A 17327-nucleotide genomic window follows, 5' to 3' on the forward strand; every position below is an offset into this window, starting at 1 on the left:
TGACTGGATTAATAAGAAGTCGCCTCAGTGGTCTAAATGATTGAATCATTCTAAATGCTGCACAGTGAAAAGCAATTAAGCTCCTAAAGGCAATGCTTTATGCAGAGCTGAAAGTCATCGTTCTGTCAATATCAGAAAAGAAAATGTACCTTCTTTTTAGAGGAAATGTTAAATGCCTTGTTGCTGTATATACCCATCTTTCCTACCATCAAATTGAGGACCAGTTGTTGTAAAGTGAGGACATTTTGCTGGTCCTCACATGCTATTTATCTAATGGTTAGGTCTAGGGTTAGGGTGTCAGTTGGGTTGGGGTGAGATATTCATTGATAATGCTTAGGTTTAGGACATAGAAAGGTTTGAAAATGACTGAAAATCAATGGAAGTCAAAACATGGTCCTCACCACAATAGAAAAACAAGTATGGGTGTGTGGGTGTCGCTCTTATATTCATATTTATTCAAAAACTGAGGGGGAGAAAAGAGTTTTAAATTGAAAAGATGCTTTATTTTGTTGATTATATGTTTTCTGATTAACAAGTGATTAATTTAAATTAGTTAATTACAGACCCTGCAATTAACTCGATTAAATATTTTAACCTCGTGTAACTTTTGGCCACCAGGAGGTGCTAGACTGGTAATTTTCTGAATTTTCTGAAGGGCAGAGGCAACTAGAGCTGTTAAAACTATCGTTTTCCACTAAAGATCAATTTCTACAAGTAAACATTTGTTATGTATTCTCCGTTGTCCTATGATAAAATATGATGGTTAACTACACATTCATAATTCAAGTAAAAACTATGGGGCCAAAATGGTAGCTTTAATATTTGCAGGTCAGGGCAGCATGTGAGCCTGCGAGCCTGCGCAAGGGGTTACAAATCGCGAAAATACACATACAAATCCTTCTACGCATTTGTGCATCTCACGCGGCAGAAGAGTAGCAAAAATCACGTGTGTAAAGAGAGCCAACCGAAAAACCGCTTGACTTGTAACCAATGATTTGTCTGTATTTCTGGGTCTTGAAGCGAAAATACTTCAGACACAAGTGTCTCTGTGTGTGCTTACAGATTGATCTACACATTTGCAGATCTGAATACAGATTTGTGGATTTTTTACACATTTGCAAAACGGATTACACACAAGTAGTTTTACACATTTGCAGATTGTTGTACAGACACACAAATCTCCTCACACATTTACAGATTTATTTACACATTTTCAAATCCCACTGCACACACACAAATCGAGATACAGACACACAACTCTCCACACACATTTGCAAATATTGAAGCTACCATTTTGGCCCCATAAAAAACTGAAAAATTATTAGAATGCCAGCGATCTAATTATAGATTGAAACCAGGTCAAAAAGAATCGAGTCGGTATCCTGAGAATCAGAATCGAATGAATTCTGTCATTTGAATGGATAGGAAGCCCTACAGTCACTAAATTAAACCGTTTCCCTCTGTGTGTTAGAATCTGATAGCAGACCAATTTAGACGGAGAAGTCATGGAGTTAGTGGCAAATTCAAAACCACTATCACCCAGTAGATTAAATAAGGTTCAGGTCTGGTTTGTTGGCAAACAACAGCTTTTGGTCGAGTTAGCTCTGATGAGGAACTCAGAGTTGCGTTAGAGACACACTGGAAAAACTATCAGAAATAAGTAAAAATGTCTTAAATTAAGTGTATTTACCCTTTATTTGAGCAGGTAAATTAGATAATTTGCCAATGGAATGAGTATTTTTAGTCTTGAAATAAGATAATTAGATAACATGCACATGAAATAATACAATGAAATAGTTTTTTTCTTATTTTAAGTGTAAATTGCTGATTCCTTTGTCAAAGTGTCTCTTTTACTTCCTCAAACAAAGAACAAATCCACTTATTTTAAGAAAAAATGACTAGATAACTTTTATCTCATTTTATGACATAATCTATAGTAAAGATTTAGATTTCCATTTTTCCAGTGTGGTTTGTATTAGTGTTTTTTTTTTTCTTGTTATGTACAAGCGGAGATTTATTAGAGCATTCAGCAGCTCAGCTTTGAGATCATTTCGATTTCAACATAGTGTTGTTAATGTATGACAACTTCCAAAACCATATTTCTCTTAGGAAGTTAAGCCCTTAAAGTCTCTAAACTGTGAACCGATAAAAGGTACTTCCTCCTTTTCTAAGTGGATCCCTATTAATGCTGCTCTGTGTGCAGCGCAGGAAGCTCTCACCTCACTGCGGTGTCCCACCATGGTCTTGAAGCAGTGCTGGGTGTCCAGATCCCACCACTTCACAAACGTGTCCTTAGAGCTGAACAGCAGAAACACAAAAGGTTACGACTGCCTCAACATGATTTATAATTTCCTCTCATCGTTTAAATTTACACTAAACAGAAGTTAGAACAGATACTGTTGGACATCGATGCCATTCAATCGAACGCTGATGAGATTTTCTACTGGAGTCTGTTCTGGAGATAAAATTCCTGCTTGTTTTTGATCTTTCAAGAACTTACTTTATTATAGATTATGTCATAAAATGTTTTATTTTACAGAATCCCTGTAAAATAAATGCTACTTTTTTAGGTCTCTAAAGCCGCTGTCACACCTTGACGATTTAGTGCAACGAATGCCTGACGTACGAAACATCTAGCATAAACGCTGGCATATGTTGGATAAGTTACGGGTACGCTGAAGCACGCTAGAACACGCTGACGTACGGCAAGAAATTTTTAACATGATTAAAATTTCTCAACGTATGCCAGCATATGCTCCTGCGTGGGGAATAAGTTACAGGTGATTCAATTGTTGACACATGTTAAGTGTAAGTTAACCATAAGTCATTGCGTCTAGCTCATCCAAAATTCATGGTAACTTCTGCATAACTTAGGCGTAGCTTATAAAGAACTTCTCTCCAACTCATCAACAGAATTGACGTGTTCCAGACGAGCGCTGAACGCGTTTCTAACGTACAGCTACTGTATAATGGTGTATTGGCAGCGTTTTGGTATAAAAGGGGTTCACAGGAGAAAACCATCGGTTCTCCTCCAGACTTCAGACGTTCCACTAGATGAAGGATCCAGCAAGGCTGAGATGGGAATACATACTAGCTGTCCTCCAACATCAGCAGGATCTCATCAATTTGACTCTGTTCCAGTTATAGGTTGAGAGTGAAGGTGAGTCTGATGGATCCTCCCTGCGTTTACGCCCACGGCCAACAAACTTCCTAACAGACACGCCGCTGAATCTGCTGCAACTGCAAACCTTTTCTTTCTTTTTCCTTTTTTTATTTTATTATTTATTTATGCCATTTTTTTTTGGGGGGGGGGGGGGGGGTTAAACAGCAGCAAGGTTAATACTGTGATCAAAGACATCTTTATATGCAGGATACTGGCTTGTGACATTTCATGGGCATTACGCTGCTGTGCGTTACATATAAGTGAGGCTGTCATTGGCTTGTCATACGCTCTGGACTCAGTATGAATTCTCTATAGCCCCATTTACACTACCCGTGAAAAACCGATCCATGCCGACACCGGTCCGAGCTCGGATCTGTTAACCAGGCCGAGCTCGGTTCTGGCGACCGTTTACATGTCACACTATCTCGGTTCCTCGCCTCCTAGTGACGATCTGCGGTATTACTGCCGGTATTGAAGGAGGAAATCAAGCAGTTGGTGGCGGTAATGCACCAAAAGTTGTTTGCCAACCGCCATAAAACACAAGAAGAAGAAGGCGAAGAAGGAGGGAATCAAGCAAATCCCGTCACTTTCAGAAAGTTATACTTGATTATTATTGCTGTACTTCGGTGTTATTATTTAAAATGTTGCGTGAAGAAGATTTTGATTGTTGTTTATAGTTGAAGAAGAAGTTGTTCTTCTTCTTCTGTTTCTGGAGGGGCATTACCGCCAACTACTGGAATGGAGTGTGAATCGGGATGTGCAGCCAGACGGAGATGACGCGTTCTACTCATGCTCTCTTGTTATCAAAGAACCGAGCCAGGGAAAAGCCGAGCCGAGCCCACCTCTGGAACTGGTCTGCAGTTAGCGCGGTCCGGTCGTGTCTAGCTCGGTTCAGTTCAGTTTGCTTTGCTTTTACACACGATAAGTTATCTCAGTTACTGAGCTCGGACCGGTCTAGGCACGGTTTTTCAAGGGTAGTGTAAATGGGGTATATGTATGCTCCCAAACTTGATAAATACATAGAAAGTTCAGCCTATGGCAGCGTTTTAGAAGATTCTGGGACATCAGGCAAACGCTGGCTAAATCGTCAAGGTGTGACAGGAGCTTAAAAGGCTCAGAGCTCCTTAGATTTTATATGCAAACAGTGAGAAAGGAGGCGACGGCTGATCAGGTTCAAGGCTGCCGACCTTGTGACCAGGAGGTTCTTGTCTTTAAGGAACAAGGCCTGTGTGATGAGATCCTTGTGTCCCCTCAGCCTGTACAGTCCACACTCATTGATGATGTCCCACACAATCACATCTGTGTCCTGAAAAGAGAGAAAAGCTGCAGCTAATCAAGAAGAAAGAAAATGCACAGAAGAAAAAAACCTCTCAGTAACGTGGCCCTAAAACTCTCCATCAGTGAAAAACGGTTTTCTCAAAGAGTTTTCTTCCCTTCTGAACTTTTGCCTCGTTACAAACTTTCATCTGGGATTTGTGTAACAGGCCGACACACACAGGTGTGACTGTGAGGAAGTGAGACCGTATTCAGCTTCTAGAATAAACCAAGTGCAGCTTAAATGACGTGATGCCAAAACACAGAAAACAACAAACTCAGGGCAGTTTTAATGGGGAGACAGTGAAGCAGGACTTTACCTTTTAATGAAAGATTTCACCTGATTGAGGCATAGAAGGGCAGAGAGTTTCTATATTAGAGGAGGAATATTAATGGAAACAAACATGGCGCCTGGGAGTGAAGTTTTGTGCTTTTACAATTACGAAAAAAGGTGAGTAAATCCAGCCCATGGCAGCGAGATATTTTATTACCATAAACCTTCATAATGAATTAAGCAACAACAGATTTTCTCTGAGCTAAAATCAAGCAAACAATATTTGAAAAAAAAAAAAAAAACATTTTTGAGGTAATGTTTGTAACATCCTGCAGCCCCAAAACCTCCAGCTTTGTTTCTAACTGTTGAGCTGTTCGTACCGTCAGCTTTCTGTTCTTCTTTTACATCTTTAGAAGCAAAGTGAACCGTCTTTCTTCCTCTGAATATTTCAGTAATGTGTCTGTTAGCTGAATGTTTCCCACTGACAACATTTAGCATTTCATTCAGGGTTTATACAGAAAAGAGGGACTCTAATTTAATGCTTTTTAAGTCTGTCTGTCTGTCTAGAACACAATTTCAGAACGATACCTTAGAGCCGGTGACGAGCCGCGCTCCGAGCGCGTCGTAGCTCATTACTGTGACCCCAGACTTGTGTCCGTTGAAGGAGACGTTGCTCTCCCCGCTCAGCAGGTTGAAGATCCGCACCACGCCGTCCTCGTAACCCACAGCGATGTGAACAGCGTCTGGAGAAGGACAGAGGAAGCTCACCTCGTGCTTCTGTCCCTGCAGGATCAGGACCTGGACAGAGAGAGGCTGCTGGTCACTGAGCTGCCACGACGTTTTACTCAAAATCTCACCAGAATCTGCCCATAAAAGCCCCACCTTCTCTCCTTTTCGGACATCCCAGATGAAGACGTGTTCGCATGCGGCCACAGCCACGTAGCGGCCCTTTTCCCCGCCTCGAAGCGTGACGTATGTGATGTTGGCCCGCTGGCTGCCGATGACGCCGAACACGGCGCTGGCGGCGTAGCGTAGGTACTGCTTGGTCAAACCCATGACCGGCGGCCTGAGACGGTGTTCGATCCTGCAGCAAATAAAACATTTTACAGTCAGAAGCCAGGAATGCTATGAATGCTAGTTTCATCAGATGGCAAACAGTTAGCTGGAAAGCAGGTCATTGTGTTGAAATCTATTCTTAAGATTTTATTGAACTGGACTGAGTATATAAATACAGTAGCAGCCATTAAAAATCACCCTTCCCAGTCTAACGCCTGCAGAATGGCAGCCTACTCCCCTGCGACTCTCAGCCACTGGCCTCCTCCATCATATATTATTTATTTAGAGGAGGAAAGCGGGGATGAGGCTGTTGTGGAAGAGGACGCCAGGGCGGTAGAAGCTTGGTTTGGTGTAGAAGGCTTACAGCTGTACATGTTTGAGCCCTTGCCTCGCAACGCTGCCCGTTCTGTTAGCTCTACGCCTGAAGATGAAGACACAGACGTCCATCCCCATGTTCACTGGGATGGAACTCAATGGGAAAGTAAATGATTGTTATTTCTTATTTAAACCGTTGCGTATATTAGCTGCGACATGAATCAATGACTTAAACATTTGATTGACAGATGACCGTTGACATGTGATTGGCCGAATTTAGGTGTTCAGGCTGACGTATAACTAACTGGCCTACATAGGATAACGAGAAAAAAAAACAGATTTTAAGACAGGATTCTTTTTAAATAGAAATTTTTTAACTTTAGGGACAATATGGTCTGATAAAAAGATTTATTTTAAACATTTATATACATGTTTAAGCCAGAATGATTTGACATTTAAATATGATTTTCCTGTGACTTTAAGTATTTTGATTTCTGCCAATTTTTCTTTTTTTATAGTGCATTGATTCATTGGTGCATTCAGCTTTCATCAAGAACATGCATGGTTCCTTTCATTCGCTATCGATTGCTAATATATTTATTAAAAAATATATTTTTGTTTGCATTATGCAGTCTCTATCGTGTTATTTGCATCGTTGACATGGAGGAAGAAAGAAGAATATCAGCTTAAAATATATGCAAATAGATAGCCCTGTGACAAAGAAAAGAGGGGTTGAAAATATTTTACAATTTATACATTCTCTGAATTTGTCTTTTATATTCATTTCTATTAAATCTTAAATGCAAACCATGTTGGTGGCAGCGTGATGCTCTGGACCAGTTGGGAAACTCAAATTGGGCTTGAAAACGTTTAAAGGGAAAGCAGTTTAGTGAAGCCCTGGAACGTGATTTTAACATTAAGCAAAACTCATTAAAAATATCTACAATGTATAAACAGCAACGTAATTCTCACCAAAAGGTAAACTAACAGACGTGGTTTGTTACACAGGACACGCCGTGAGGGTGGAGTTGAGTAGTTTCCGCCGTTGAACGAACCCTAAGCTCCTTAAAGTCCGCTCGGGCAGATTATGAGAGTTTGACAAATCGAGCGCACCTTCACGCAGCAGCCTGCGCCCAGGGCACACGTGGTGCTGCTCTCGCTTATATACGCTTTTAAAAATCGAAACAAACTCCTAATAATGTATATTAATGCTTCAGACAACGCTGAGATATCAGTTACTATGAAGGTGTGTTTGAGCAAAGGTTGTTTTTCAGCTTACCTCTGAAATGCGGCTCAGAGCTGCCTGCTTGTTTTCTTCCTCCGGCCGCTGATTCTGAATCAGACCTGACTAATCTATCGCAGATCGATTAAAAAAAACATCTATAATTTTTTTTACCTCTTAAACTATATGAAATATATTGCAACACATATGAGATTATTTTTTTATATTTATAGCTATATTATATTTGTACATATAATGTATCATTTATTCTAATTATATTATTATTCTCGTTTAAGATCAATCGTTTGCTTCTGTCTGCAATATCAGAACACAATTCATGACGTTGCTGTTCTCAGAAAATTAAGCGGATATTCATTTAATGCAACTTTTTGTAGATTTTTTTTTATTTGTAAGTATTTTTTAGCCTAAAGTTCGAAGTTAAGTGGTTTTAAAAGATGAGTTTCACCACGAAAGTCCCGAAACGACCACAGCGGAAGTGGTTGTGTCAATCAGTCAGCTGATTAAAGCAGGCGGAGCAATGAGTCAAGTGCTCGTGACGAAGATCATGCAAAAACACCGGAAGCTTGTTTGTAAGATTGACAAAATAAAAGCAAAAAAACAAAAAATATTTTAGATTACCAACGTCTGCAATGGCCTGTTTTTTTCTCTTTTTTTGTTTGTTTGTTTTTTTCTTTCGGGGATTATAGCTGCAGAACAAAACAGAAAAGAAACACGTCCTTCATGCTATTTCTATGGATCAAAATCGTTAAATAAGAAAAGGCCAGACTTTTCTTATTTTCTTATATATGCAGGTGAAGGCCCCCATCGTGTCCTGGATTGTTGATTGCCTGACGGGCAGACCACAGCATGTATGCCTACAGAACTGTGTGTCTGACAGGGTGGTCAGCAACACTGGGGCCCCTCAGGGGACTGTCCTATGCCCCTTCCTCTTCACCCTTATCACCTCAGACTTCAACTATTGCTCTGAGTCCTGCCACCTTCAGAAGTTTTCTGATGACTCAGCATTTGTTGGCTGCATTGAAAAGGGTGAGGAGAGTGAATATAGGAGTGTGGTGGGCAACTTTGTCACTTGGAGTTAGCTGAACCACCTATAGCTCAATGTGACAAAGACTAAGGAGCTCATAGCGGATCTGAGGATTACAAAAACAACTGTGACCCCTGTTTCCATCCAGGGGGTTCCTGTTGACACTGTGGAGGAGTATAAGTACCCGGGAGTGTACTTTAACAATAAGTTAGACTGGACTAGAAACACCGAAGCGGTCTACAAAAAGGACCAAAGCCGACTATTCTTCCTGAGGAGGCTGAAGTCCTTTAACATCTGTGGGGCGATGCTGAGGATGTTTTATGAGTCAAATGTTGCTAGCATGCTCTTCTTTGCTGTCACATGCTGGGGCAGTGGGCTGAGGGTCGCTGACAACAACAGACTGAACAAACTGATCAGGAGGGCCGGTAATGTTGTGGGGGAGGAACTGGACACCCTGACCCTGGCAGAGAGGAGGATGCTGTCCAGGTTTCAGTCCATCTTAGACAATGACTCACATCCTCTCCATGACACACTGGTCCAGTAGACGAGTTCCTTCAGCAGAAGACTTCTCTTGAAGGAAATAATTCCTACCTGTGGTCATCAATCTCTATAACGCCTCCCTCAAGTGATTCAGACGCCCCCTCCCCCCTCTGTAATTGACATTTATCCATTCCTTGCACTATTTTTGTACGTCGCTATCACTTAGCTATACAGATGCATATATATATATACATATTTTTATATATATAAAACTGTATCTGGAGCGTGTAATAAAAGTAATTTTCCTCTGGGATTTTTAAAGTATTTCTAATTCTGATATAAGAGTATGGAGAACTTTTGAATGCTCTGTGGTCCCTCCTCTGTCTTTTGCTCTGGATTATTTTTTCAGCTGGCAGAAAGATTTGACCTCCTTTATCAATTTAGGATTATTGTGAAATATTTGCAGACATTAAAGGGGATTAATTAAAAATTAACACCTCTATTAACGGAAAAAGTGCTGTAATATCACAGCCCATGCCCAGTAAGCATTATGTTGCCAGTTGGCTCTTCAAATATATCCATTAATTAACTAATAGGTGTCTGCACAATTAGAAAACAGAATAATTTTACATGCACTAACAATGATGACATATACATCAAAGTAAAAGTGACCCAATTTTAGTGGATTAATATAGGCAGAAAACATCATAGAAAAAAAGTGAAAAGTAGAAACGGTTATGAGCTGGTATTCAACAAATCTTATATTAAAATGAATTATATGAACAAATAATGAACAAAGCTCCTTATTCTTGATCTGGAGTTTGGGAATTTTATTTTGAAGCTCAGGAGGCGGAAGTAGTTTGGATTGCTGCGGTTCCGCTGAGCGTCAGTCAGCTAGTAACATGTTTGCTAAGTGAGTAAGTCATGGTCAGAGAGCCTTTTTAATAACATTTCTCTCACTGTTGGAGTGAATTTCCTTCTTAAAATGAGAAATCAGCGTAGCAACAATCCCACCTGAGCCTTTAAAGCAGAGTTTCATAAATGTTTTTATGATTTAGTGTAGGTTATTTTGACGTGGAACATCAGCTCAGCCAGTAGACACGGTAGGTAGGAAGGTATTTTGATTCTACTTTTATTACAAACCAGCTGGACTGTAATACAACAGGTCAAAATGTTTAGAAACATTGTTTTCCTTCTATAAAGTAAGATAACTGTTAACTGATAATTTTTTTTATTTAAAAAAAACTAGAGTTGTCGTTAGTTTGTTTACTTTTAGGAAGCTGTCACAGAATAAGCTTAAAAACAACAAACAAGGTTTGATTTTTAATTGAGAAGGAAATGTAATTTTCATATTTAAATATATATATTTTAATATATAAATGTTTATTTTTTTATATACATTTGTATATATTATGTATTTATATATGTATATTTATATATTTGTATATATATCTGTTTATATACGTATATATTTTTATATATTTATATTTTTATATATATATATATATATATATATATATATTTATTTTTTTTATTTTTTTTATTTTAGAAAAACTATAGTTTCCATTAGTATGTTTACTCTTAGGAAGCTGTCACAGAATAAGCTTAAGAACAACAAAAAAGGTTTGATTTTTAATTGAGAAGGAAATGTAATTTTCATATATATATTTAAATATATATATTTTTTTATATATAAATGTTTATTTTTTTATACATTTGTATATATTATTTATTTATATATGTATATTTATAGATTTGTATATATATCTGTTTATATACGTATATATTTTTATTTATTTATATACATATATATATATATATATATATATATATATATATATATATATATATATATATATATATATATATATATATATATACACACACATTTTTTTATTTTAGAAAAACTATAGTTTCCATTAGTATGTTTACTCTTAGGAAGCTGTCACAGAATAAGCTTAAGAATGGGAAACAAGGTTTGATTGGCTGTAATTGAGAAGAAAATTTAATTTTCATATATATATATATATATATATTTGTATATTTTTTATTTGTATGTTCATATATATATTTATTTATATATGTATATTTATATATTTGTATATATCTATTTATATATGTATATATTTGTATATATACAAATTTTTTAGTTTTACAAAAACTACAGTTAGTTTATTTACTTTTAGGAAGCTGTCACAGAATAAGCTTAAGAATAACAAACAAGGTTTGATTGGCTGTAATTGAGAAGGAAATGTAATTTTCACACACACACACACACACACATATATATATATATATATATATATATATATATATATATATATATATATATATATATATATATATATATATATATATATATATATATATATATATATATATATATATATACAATAAACCTAAGAAATATAAAGTGGGACAACATCTGCTTAATTCACAAAAGTTGAGATCAAGACCAGCTTGAAATGATAAAAACAAGTGTAATACATAGTCATCCATGTTAATGCATGTATGACCTCTCTAACCTTTTCACATTCTGACGCATTAGAACATCAAGGCTGAATGTAGTGAATTGAACTTTGATAAGGAAAAATAAAGATCAGAAGTTTTGAATGAGTGAGAAATAAAATCTAGAAATGGTGGATCTATTCAGCCTCCTGGGTCTTCAGGAGCGTCTCCCTTCCTTCTATATTCACTGCAAAAATGATCTAGAAATGAGTAAAAATGGCTTCATTTAAGTTAATTTACCCTTAATTTGAGCAGGTAAATAAGATGATTTGCCAATGGAAGGAGATTTTTCACTCTTAAAATAAAATAATTACATAACACGCACTTTAAATAAGACAATAAAATAGTTTTTTCTTATTTTAAATGTAAATTGTCTTGTTCCACTGGCAAAAACTCTCATGTTCCTCCTCAATTCAAGACAAAAAAAATCACTTTACATTTTTTGCAGTATTTATCAGGAGCCTGAGGTTTTTCTGAAATCTTTACCTGAGTTTTAGTCCAAAGGTTTACCTCACTTTCTCATTTGCGTTAAGGATTTTGATGAAAACCATCCCGCCGTAGCTGTGATTGTTTAATCAGGGTTGTTGTTCTGATGCAGGGTGAAACATCGGTCTGCTTTAGCCTGGAAAGAAGGGAAGGTAAACTCATTTTTTACCTCAAACTCATTTTTATATCAGGGCGCTTCAGCATCACAAGGTCTTGTGGTGCAAGGTAGATCTGTAAAACTTAAAATTTGTTTTCAGTATCTGCTATGCAAAGAGAAACCTGCTCTGATATTAATTCCATTCATTTATCAGTATGAGTCACTTTGCAGAATTCAAAAAGCAAATGGTTTTATTTTAGAGACCTACTGACAGGCTAACCGACAGCCTCAGCTGGGACAAAATGTTAGGATATTGGCTGCAGCTCATGGCATTCATATTTTGCAGATTATATCTACTTGGTAAAGTAATGGATAAAAATGTGACTAATTTATCTAACCTAATCTGGTACCGAGAAAGGTTTTATTTGTAAGGCAAAATATTAAATACATTGATGATGGCCATTAAAAAGAAAAAAAGTATTAGATAATTAATAACCAAATAATAATATTTAATAAAAAAAAGGTCATATTCAATGACCTATGTATTAAGAATAAGAAAATATATTTTTTTAAATCTGCTTCAGTCCCAGTTAATCTCATATTACAGACTTCTGCTTGTGTCCTTTTTTAATCTGAACACAATTTATGCCCCAAATATTTCTTTATCAGTTGAGTTTCTGCAGTAATATTCTCTGTTTATTCCTTTCAATACCTTATTGCTCCCAAAGGGAAATATATTTTTTTATATTCGCCTCCACTGCTTCACCTGCCTGATCCAGATGTTGAGGCATTGGACACGCCTGGTTGTCATGTCATTATAATGCAAATTAAAAACAGCGCAGCCTCTTATTAATACCTATTGCCGCTGGCCTAAATATAACCTCATTTTTAAAAGATAAACAACAGATCCGTGACATAAGCTGCTGATTTTGTAAGCATCAAAAGAACGCTAACATGTCAGCCTATGCAGAGATCAGGCTGTCTGCAGCTGAGAGCGATCCAAAGTTATGAGGCCAGTTTTTACCGTCGCACCATGTAAGAGCTGCTGCCTCTTACATGGTGCAGCGGAAAAACTTTAAAGAAGATGCATTAGTGGACAAACAAATTGGTTAGAAAGGGAGGTGACAGGACTTCCCCAATACTGCTGTGGTAAATTAGAAGAAAATTATAACAGAAAAAGATTTATTTGTTCTGTGTCCTGGAATTATATTAGTTTTCAAAGCTCAAACAAACAGGTGCACATAAGTAGAAATTAAATCTTCCAGAAAGTAATGTCTCAGGTCTAAGAGCAGGAAAACATCCTAAAAAAGATGGTTTTTAACTAATGCTCAAAGTGACATTTAACAATTATCAGTTTCAGATCCTACTGCCACAGTAAAGCAATGAGCAGACGCCCCTTTTTGTTAATTAGTTCCCTCTGAATTTTAAGGGATTAATTTCAACCTTCTCAATCCAGTTGCCACAGACAGGATCTGATCAAAAGAATACGCAACAGATCGTTTTCTGCTGTTTCCAGAAAAGTCTGTAGAAAAAAAGCCCCTAAAATGGGCTAAAATGTTGAATTCCTCTGGATACTCCCATGAAACGCGTCCTAAACAGGTTTAATCAATGAACGGACCAAAGGAAATGGCTACGGTTCCTATGATGGGTGCCTCGGCTCCACCAGCAGATATCAGATCATCTTTCGGCCTCATTTCTGGTGTTCTGGTATAAATAAACTTAAACTCTCTTCACATATTTGAGTTGGTCACCACATGTAACTCTTCAGAAGCGTCCTCCCCTCCCTACTTCTTTGTTTAAGTAAAAGTTAGGAGACGGGTTGGTTAAAAAAATTAGAGATGTCACCAAAAAATCTGTTAGTTAGACATATGGAGTTTTTTCCAGCTAAAAATGGCAACAGATTGTAAGTTTATACAAGTCAGTATTATAATGCAAGAAGTAGGGATGCACGATATAATCAGCCCCCAATCGGTATCGGCTTGTATCGGCCTTAAAACTGAATATCGGACATCGGCCACCCCACCGATATTTAACCCGACATTTGATCAGCTTCTGAGTTTCTAAAATCTAAAAAAAAAAAAAAAATACTACTTCTTCTTTTTCCTCAAAAACTTCTTTTTTACAGACTTAAAAACTTCTAAAGACGAGGGAAAAAATATTGATACATTAAAATATCACAATATCTTCATATGCTGATATATTGCCATTTAAAAACACCATATCAATCTCTTTTACTAATGAAATATTGCTATATGTCATCGTTATGCTACGAAATCCCCCCGAAAATTCACAAAATTTTGCCATATTTTTATATGTTGATATATTGACGCGGCATCGATCTATTTTACAAACAAAATCTCACAAGAATTTGCAAAATATCACGAGAGTTTGTAACAGAACGATGAAATTTCACAAGATTGTGAAAGTAAAATAGATCGATACCGCATTTTAAAAAATCTATTTGATATCAGCATATGAAAATATATTTGAGTTTATTATTTTTCAAAGTGTCCGAAATGGATAACAAAACTGCTACTTATTTTTGTCCTGCTTTAACATCAGTATCAATATCGGTTATCGGCTACATGAGTTTTAAAATATCGGCATATCGGATATCGGCCAAAATTCCAATATTGTGCATCCCTAGCAAGAAGCTTTACTAGAAATCTTGGCTTCTAAGAGGACCATGACTCCCAGTTACAGGTTATAATTAACATGTTTTCTTATTGATCAGACAGAATCAGACTGCAGAGCTTCTACATATCTTGAAATGTTTCTGGCATCATTATATTAGTGGAAATGTTCATAAATGTTTTTAAACAGCACAGAGAGAAGCAGGGAGAGCTGCAGATGTAAAGGTGGAATGGGTTTACTGGGATATTAAACATGCATTAAAATATATCTCCAAGTTTACAAGAAAACAATATGCAATATTTAAAATGAAGCATATCAATATTTTTCTGGATGGAATTGAAATTGTACATACTAGAGCAGGTACATTGGAGATGATGGTGAGGTGCTTACATTTGGTTTCGTAGGTATATCTATGTGGGTGGGTGGTTATATCGTAAAAAAAAACACACAGGTTCCCTACACACGGAGTTAAGGAAGGATTAATGGTTGATGCTATTTTTATGCCAACGAACCACCCAGAAGCACAGAAAAACAACTTGCTCAGCTACGTGAAATTGGAACAGATGCATCATGGGTAATGTGGTGCTAAACAAACGGACAGACTTTTAACACTAATATGAGCGAAATATATCGGCTGGCCATTGTATTGATCTATCTCCACATGACTGAAGATTGTTTTGGATCTTGAGGGCGGATTAACCGCCATAAGGGGGCCAGATTCGGCCCACGGCCCTCCAGTTTGACACCTGTGCTGTAATGGATGTCTTGCAGGATTTCCATAAATTTAGTTATAAGAATCTCATCATCAGGATCTTCACAGGATGACTTATTTTTATCCTAACAGTCTTTAGCCCATTCTTCCACTTATTTGTCTGTTAGCATATTTTAATCCAGACATTTTCTCTCTTTCGTCCTCCTACTGTCCCTCCATAAAGACCGAATGCAGAAGTGAAGCTAGCAGTGTTTGTAACTCCGTTTATAAATTGTGCTTGAGCCTATGCCCTGGGCAAGAAGAATGTGTTTAACAGTTAAAAATATCAGTAATGCATCTTGGATTTGTTAGGTTTATTATTTATACATTGTGTGCATTGTTATTCTGTTAGCCAGATTAGACAGAGTAAAAGGCTTTCCTTCACATTGTGATGTCACTGTGTGTACTGAGGTCATCTAAATAGGACAGCCTTCTTGTCCTTTAAAGATACACAGGATATGGGCACATCTTGGAGCCGGTCTGATAGAGGAGAGCTATCTGTAATTCTTGGGCATAGAGGCAAAATGCATGAAGTTCAAGACATGGATGGTGTGTCAGGTTCTGATACGGACAGCTAAACATCCACATGATGCAACACATAGACCCATGAGCTATAAGAAGCAGGAGATGACCTTGTTCGGGGCTCAATCTTTGTCGGACGCTCGCGGACGTGATTTTTGAGCCCACAGGTGTGCAAACTCCAAGCATTTTCTCTGTCCTGTAATGACCTGATCTGGAATAAACTCTGTTACTATTTTACTCCTGTTTTTATAGTCCTTTTTTATATGGTTTTACCCAGTTTGAGTTAAGAGTAGTAAATAACTTGCTCCCAGGAAAAGAACCGGTGGGGAAGCCCTGAGGCGCAACTGCCTTTTTAGGGGACATAACTTCCTAATTAAACAGATTGTATAGCACACATTTTGAATGGGAAATTAGTTGTTATTCTTTTTATTCTCAACACTGTAGATTTAGTTTATTTAATTTATCGCATCTTGATTTTAAGCCAGAAAGAGAAAAACAGCATGGGAGAATAATAAATATTAATATGAAGGAAAACATGGGAAGCTGTCATCTTTTAGGAGGTGTCAGACTTTGATAATCATTCGTACTTTTAGCACTGAGTGATTAAACAGTTTCTTCTGCTCTGCAGCTCATCTTGGAGACCCTGCGGAAGCTTCTAGTGGCAGCTGTGGGGGGGTGGGATGGATCCTCTGGGTGCTCGCTCCCAGTTTGTGGATATCCAGACTCTTCCAGTGTGGCAGCAGCAGCTGAGTGAGGAGGCTGAGGAGCTGGACCAGAGCGACGGCCTGTTCAGCCAGCAGCCCTTCCCTTCGCCCTTCCCCTACAGACCGGACATCAACCGCAAGATCATCCTCTTGTGAGTCACTAGTCTATTTCTTCATGCTGTCACTGCAGAGGAGAAGGAGAAACGTTAATAGCATTGCTATCCTGTTTGGCAGCTTCTCTATTTTTTAAGTGACAGATACACTGTTTTGCTTTTAGATAAATAGTTTGTTTAATATTAGTTCAATTTGTGGACTGAGGGGTCGTAGTGAGGAAGTAGTGTGGGAAGATTTAGAAGTGGTTCCCTTTTCTGGCCTCAGTTTAGATGTGGAGCCTAAAGGTACCAAGCAAAAGTATTTATCACATAACAAAATAAAGTAAGACATAATTATTGATTGAAAAAGAAAATGAGGCTTGATATCAAAGTGCTTCTCTACAAAATATTTGTTTTCATGTTTTAGTTTAATACCCAGAAACGATCTCAGCTTAATCTTTAATTAATTTCAGTTCATTTATATAGCACCAATTAACAACACACTTCACCTCAAGACACTTTACAGTTCAACCAGATCATACAGTCGGATTGGTTCAAAGTTTTCTATCTAGGGTAAACCAGTTGATTGCATCGACTCATTGACTCTTCAGCAATCCCTCACACTAAGCATGCTTGTAGTGACAGTGGAGAGGAAAAACTCCCT

The 17327-nt window shown here is 37.4% G+C and overlaps 2 protein-coding genes across 3 annotated transcripts in view; one reads left to right on the top strand and one right to left on the bottom strand.

Moving 5' to 3' along the window:
* wdr3 (WD repeat domain 3) overlaps positions 1-7482 on the bottom strand; it is a 31327-nt gene extending 23845 nt beyond the window's left edge. The window contains exons 1-5 of the mRNA XM_038272048.1: positions 7402-7482; positions 5634-5835; positions 5340-5549; positions 4351-4469; positions 2220-2298 (exon numbers count right to left, since the gene is read on the bottom strand). Of these exons, the coding sequence (XP_038127976.1) occupies positions 2220-2298; positions 4351-4469; positions 5340-5549; positions 5634-5807 (582 nt within the window). The 5' untranslated portion in view covers positions 5808-5835; positions 7402-7482. The remainder of the gene's footprint in view (positions 1-2219; positions 2299-4350; positions 4470-5339; positions 5550-5633; positions 5836-7401) is intronic.
* Positions 7483-9741: 2259 nt separating this feature from the next.
* Positions 9742-17327, top strand: part of gdap2 (ganglioside induced differentiation associated protein 2) — a 60577-nt gene continuing 52991 nt past the window's right edge. The window contains exons 1-2 of one of the 2 annotated variants that reach the window (XM_038272047.1): positions 9742-9782; positions 16496-16723. In XM_038272047.1, the coding sequence (XP_038127975.1) occupies positions 16548-16723 (176 nt within the window). In that variant the 5' untranslated portion in view covers positions 9742-9782; positions 16496-16547. Of the gene's footprint in view, positions 9973-16495; positions 16724-17327 lie in introns of both variants that reach the window. The other variant, XM_038272046.1, reaches the window with a different exon arrangement.

The sequence above is a fragment of the Cyprinodon tularosa genome, unplaced genomic scaffold (assembly GCF_016077235.1).
Source record: "Cyprinodon tularosa strain WSP-4 unplaced genomic scaffold, ASM1607723v1 ctg815, whole genome shotgun sequence".
NCBI lineage: Eukaryota > Metazoa > Chordata > Actinopteri > Cyprinodontiformes > Cyprinodontidae > Cyprinodon > Cyprinodon tularosa.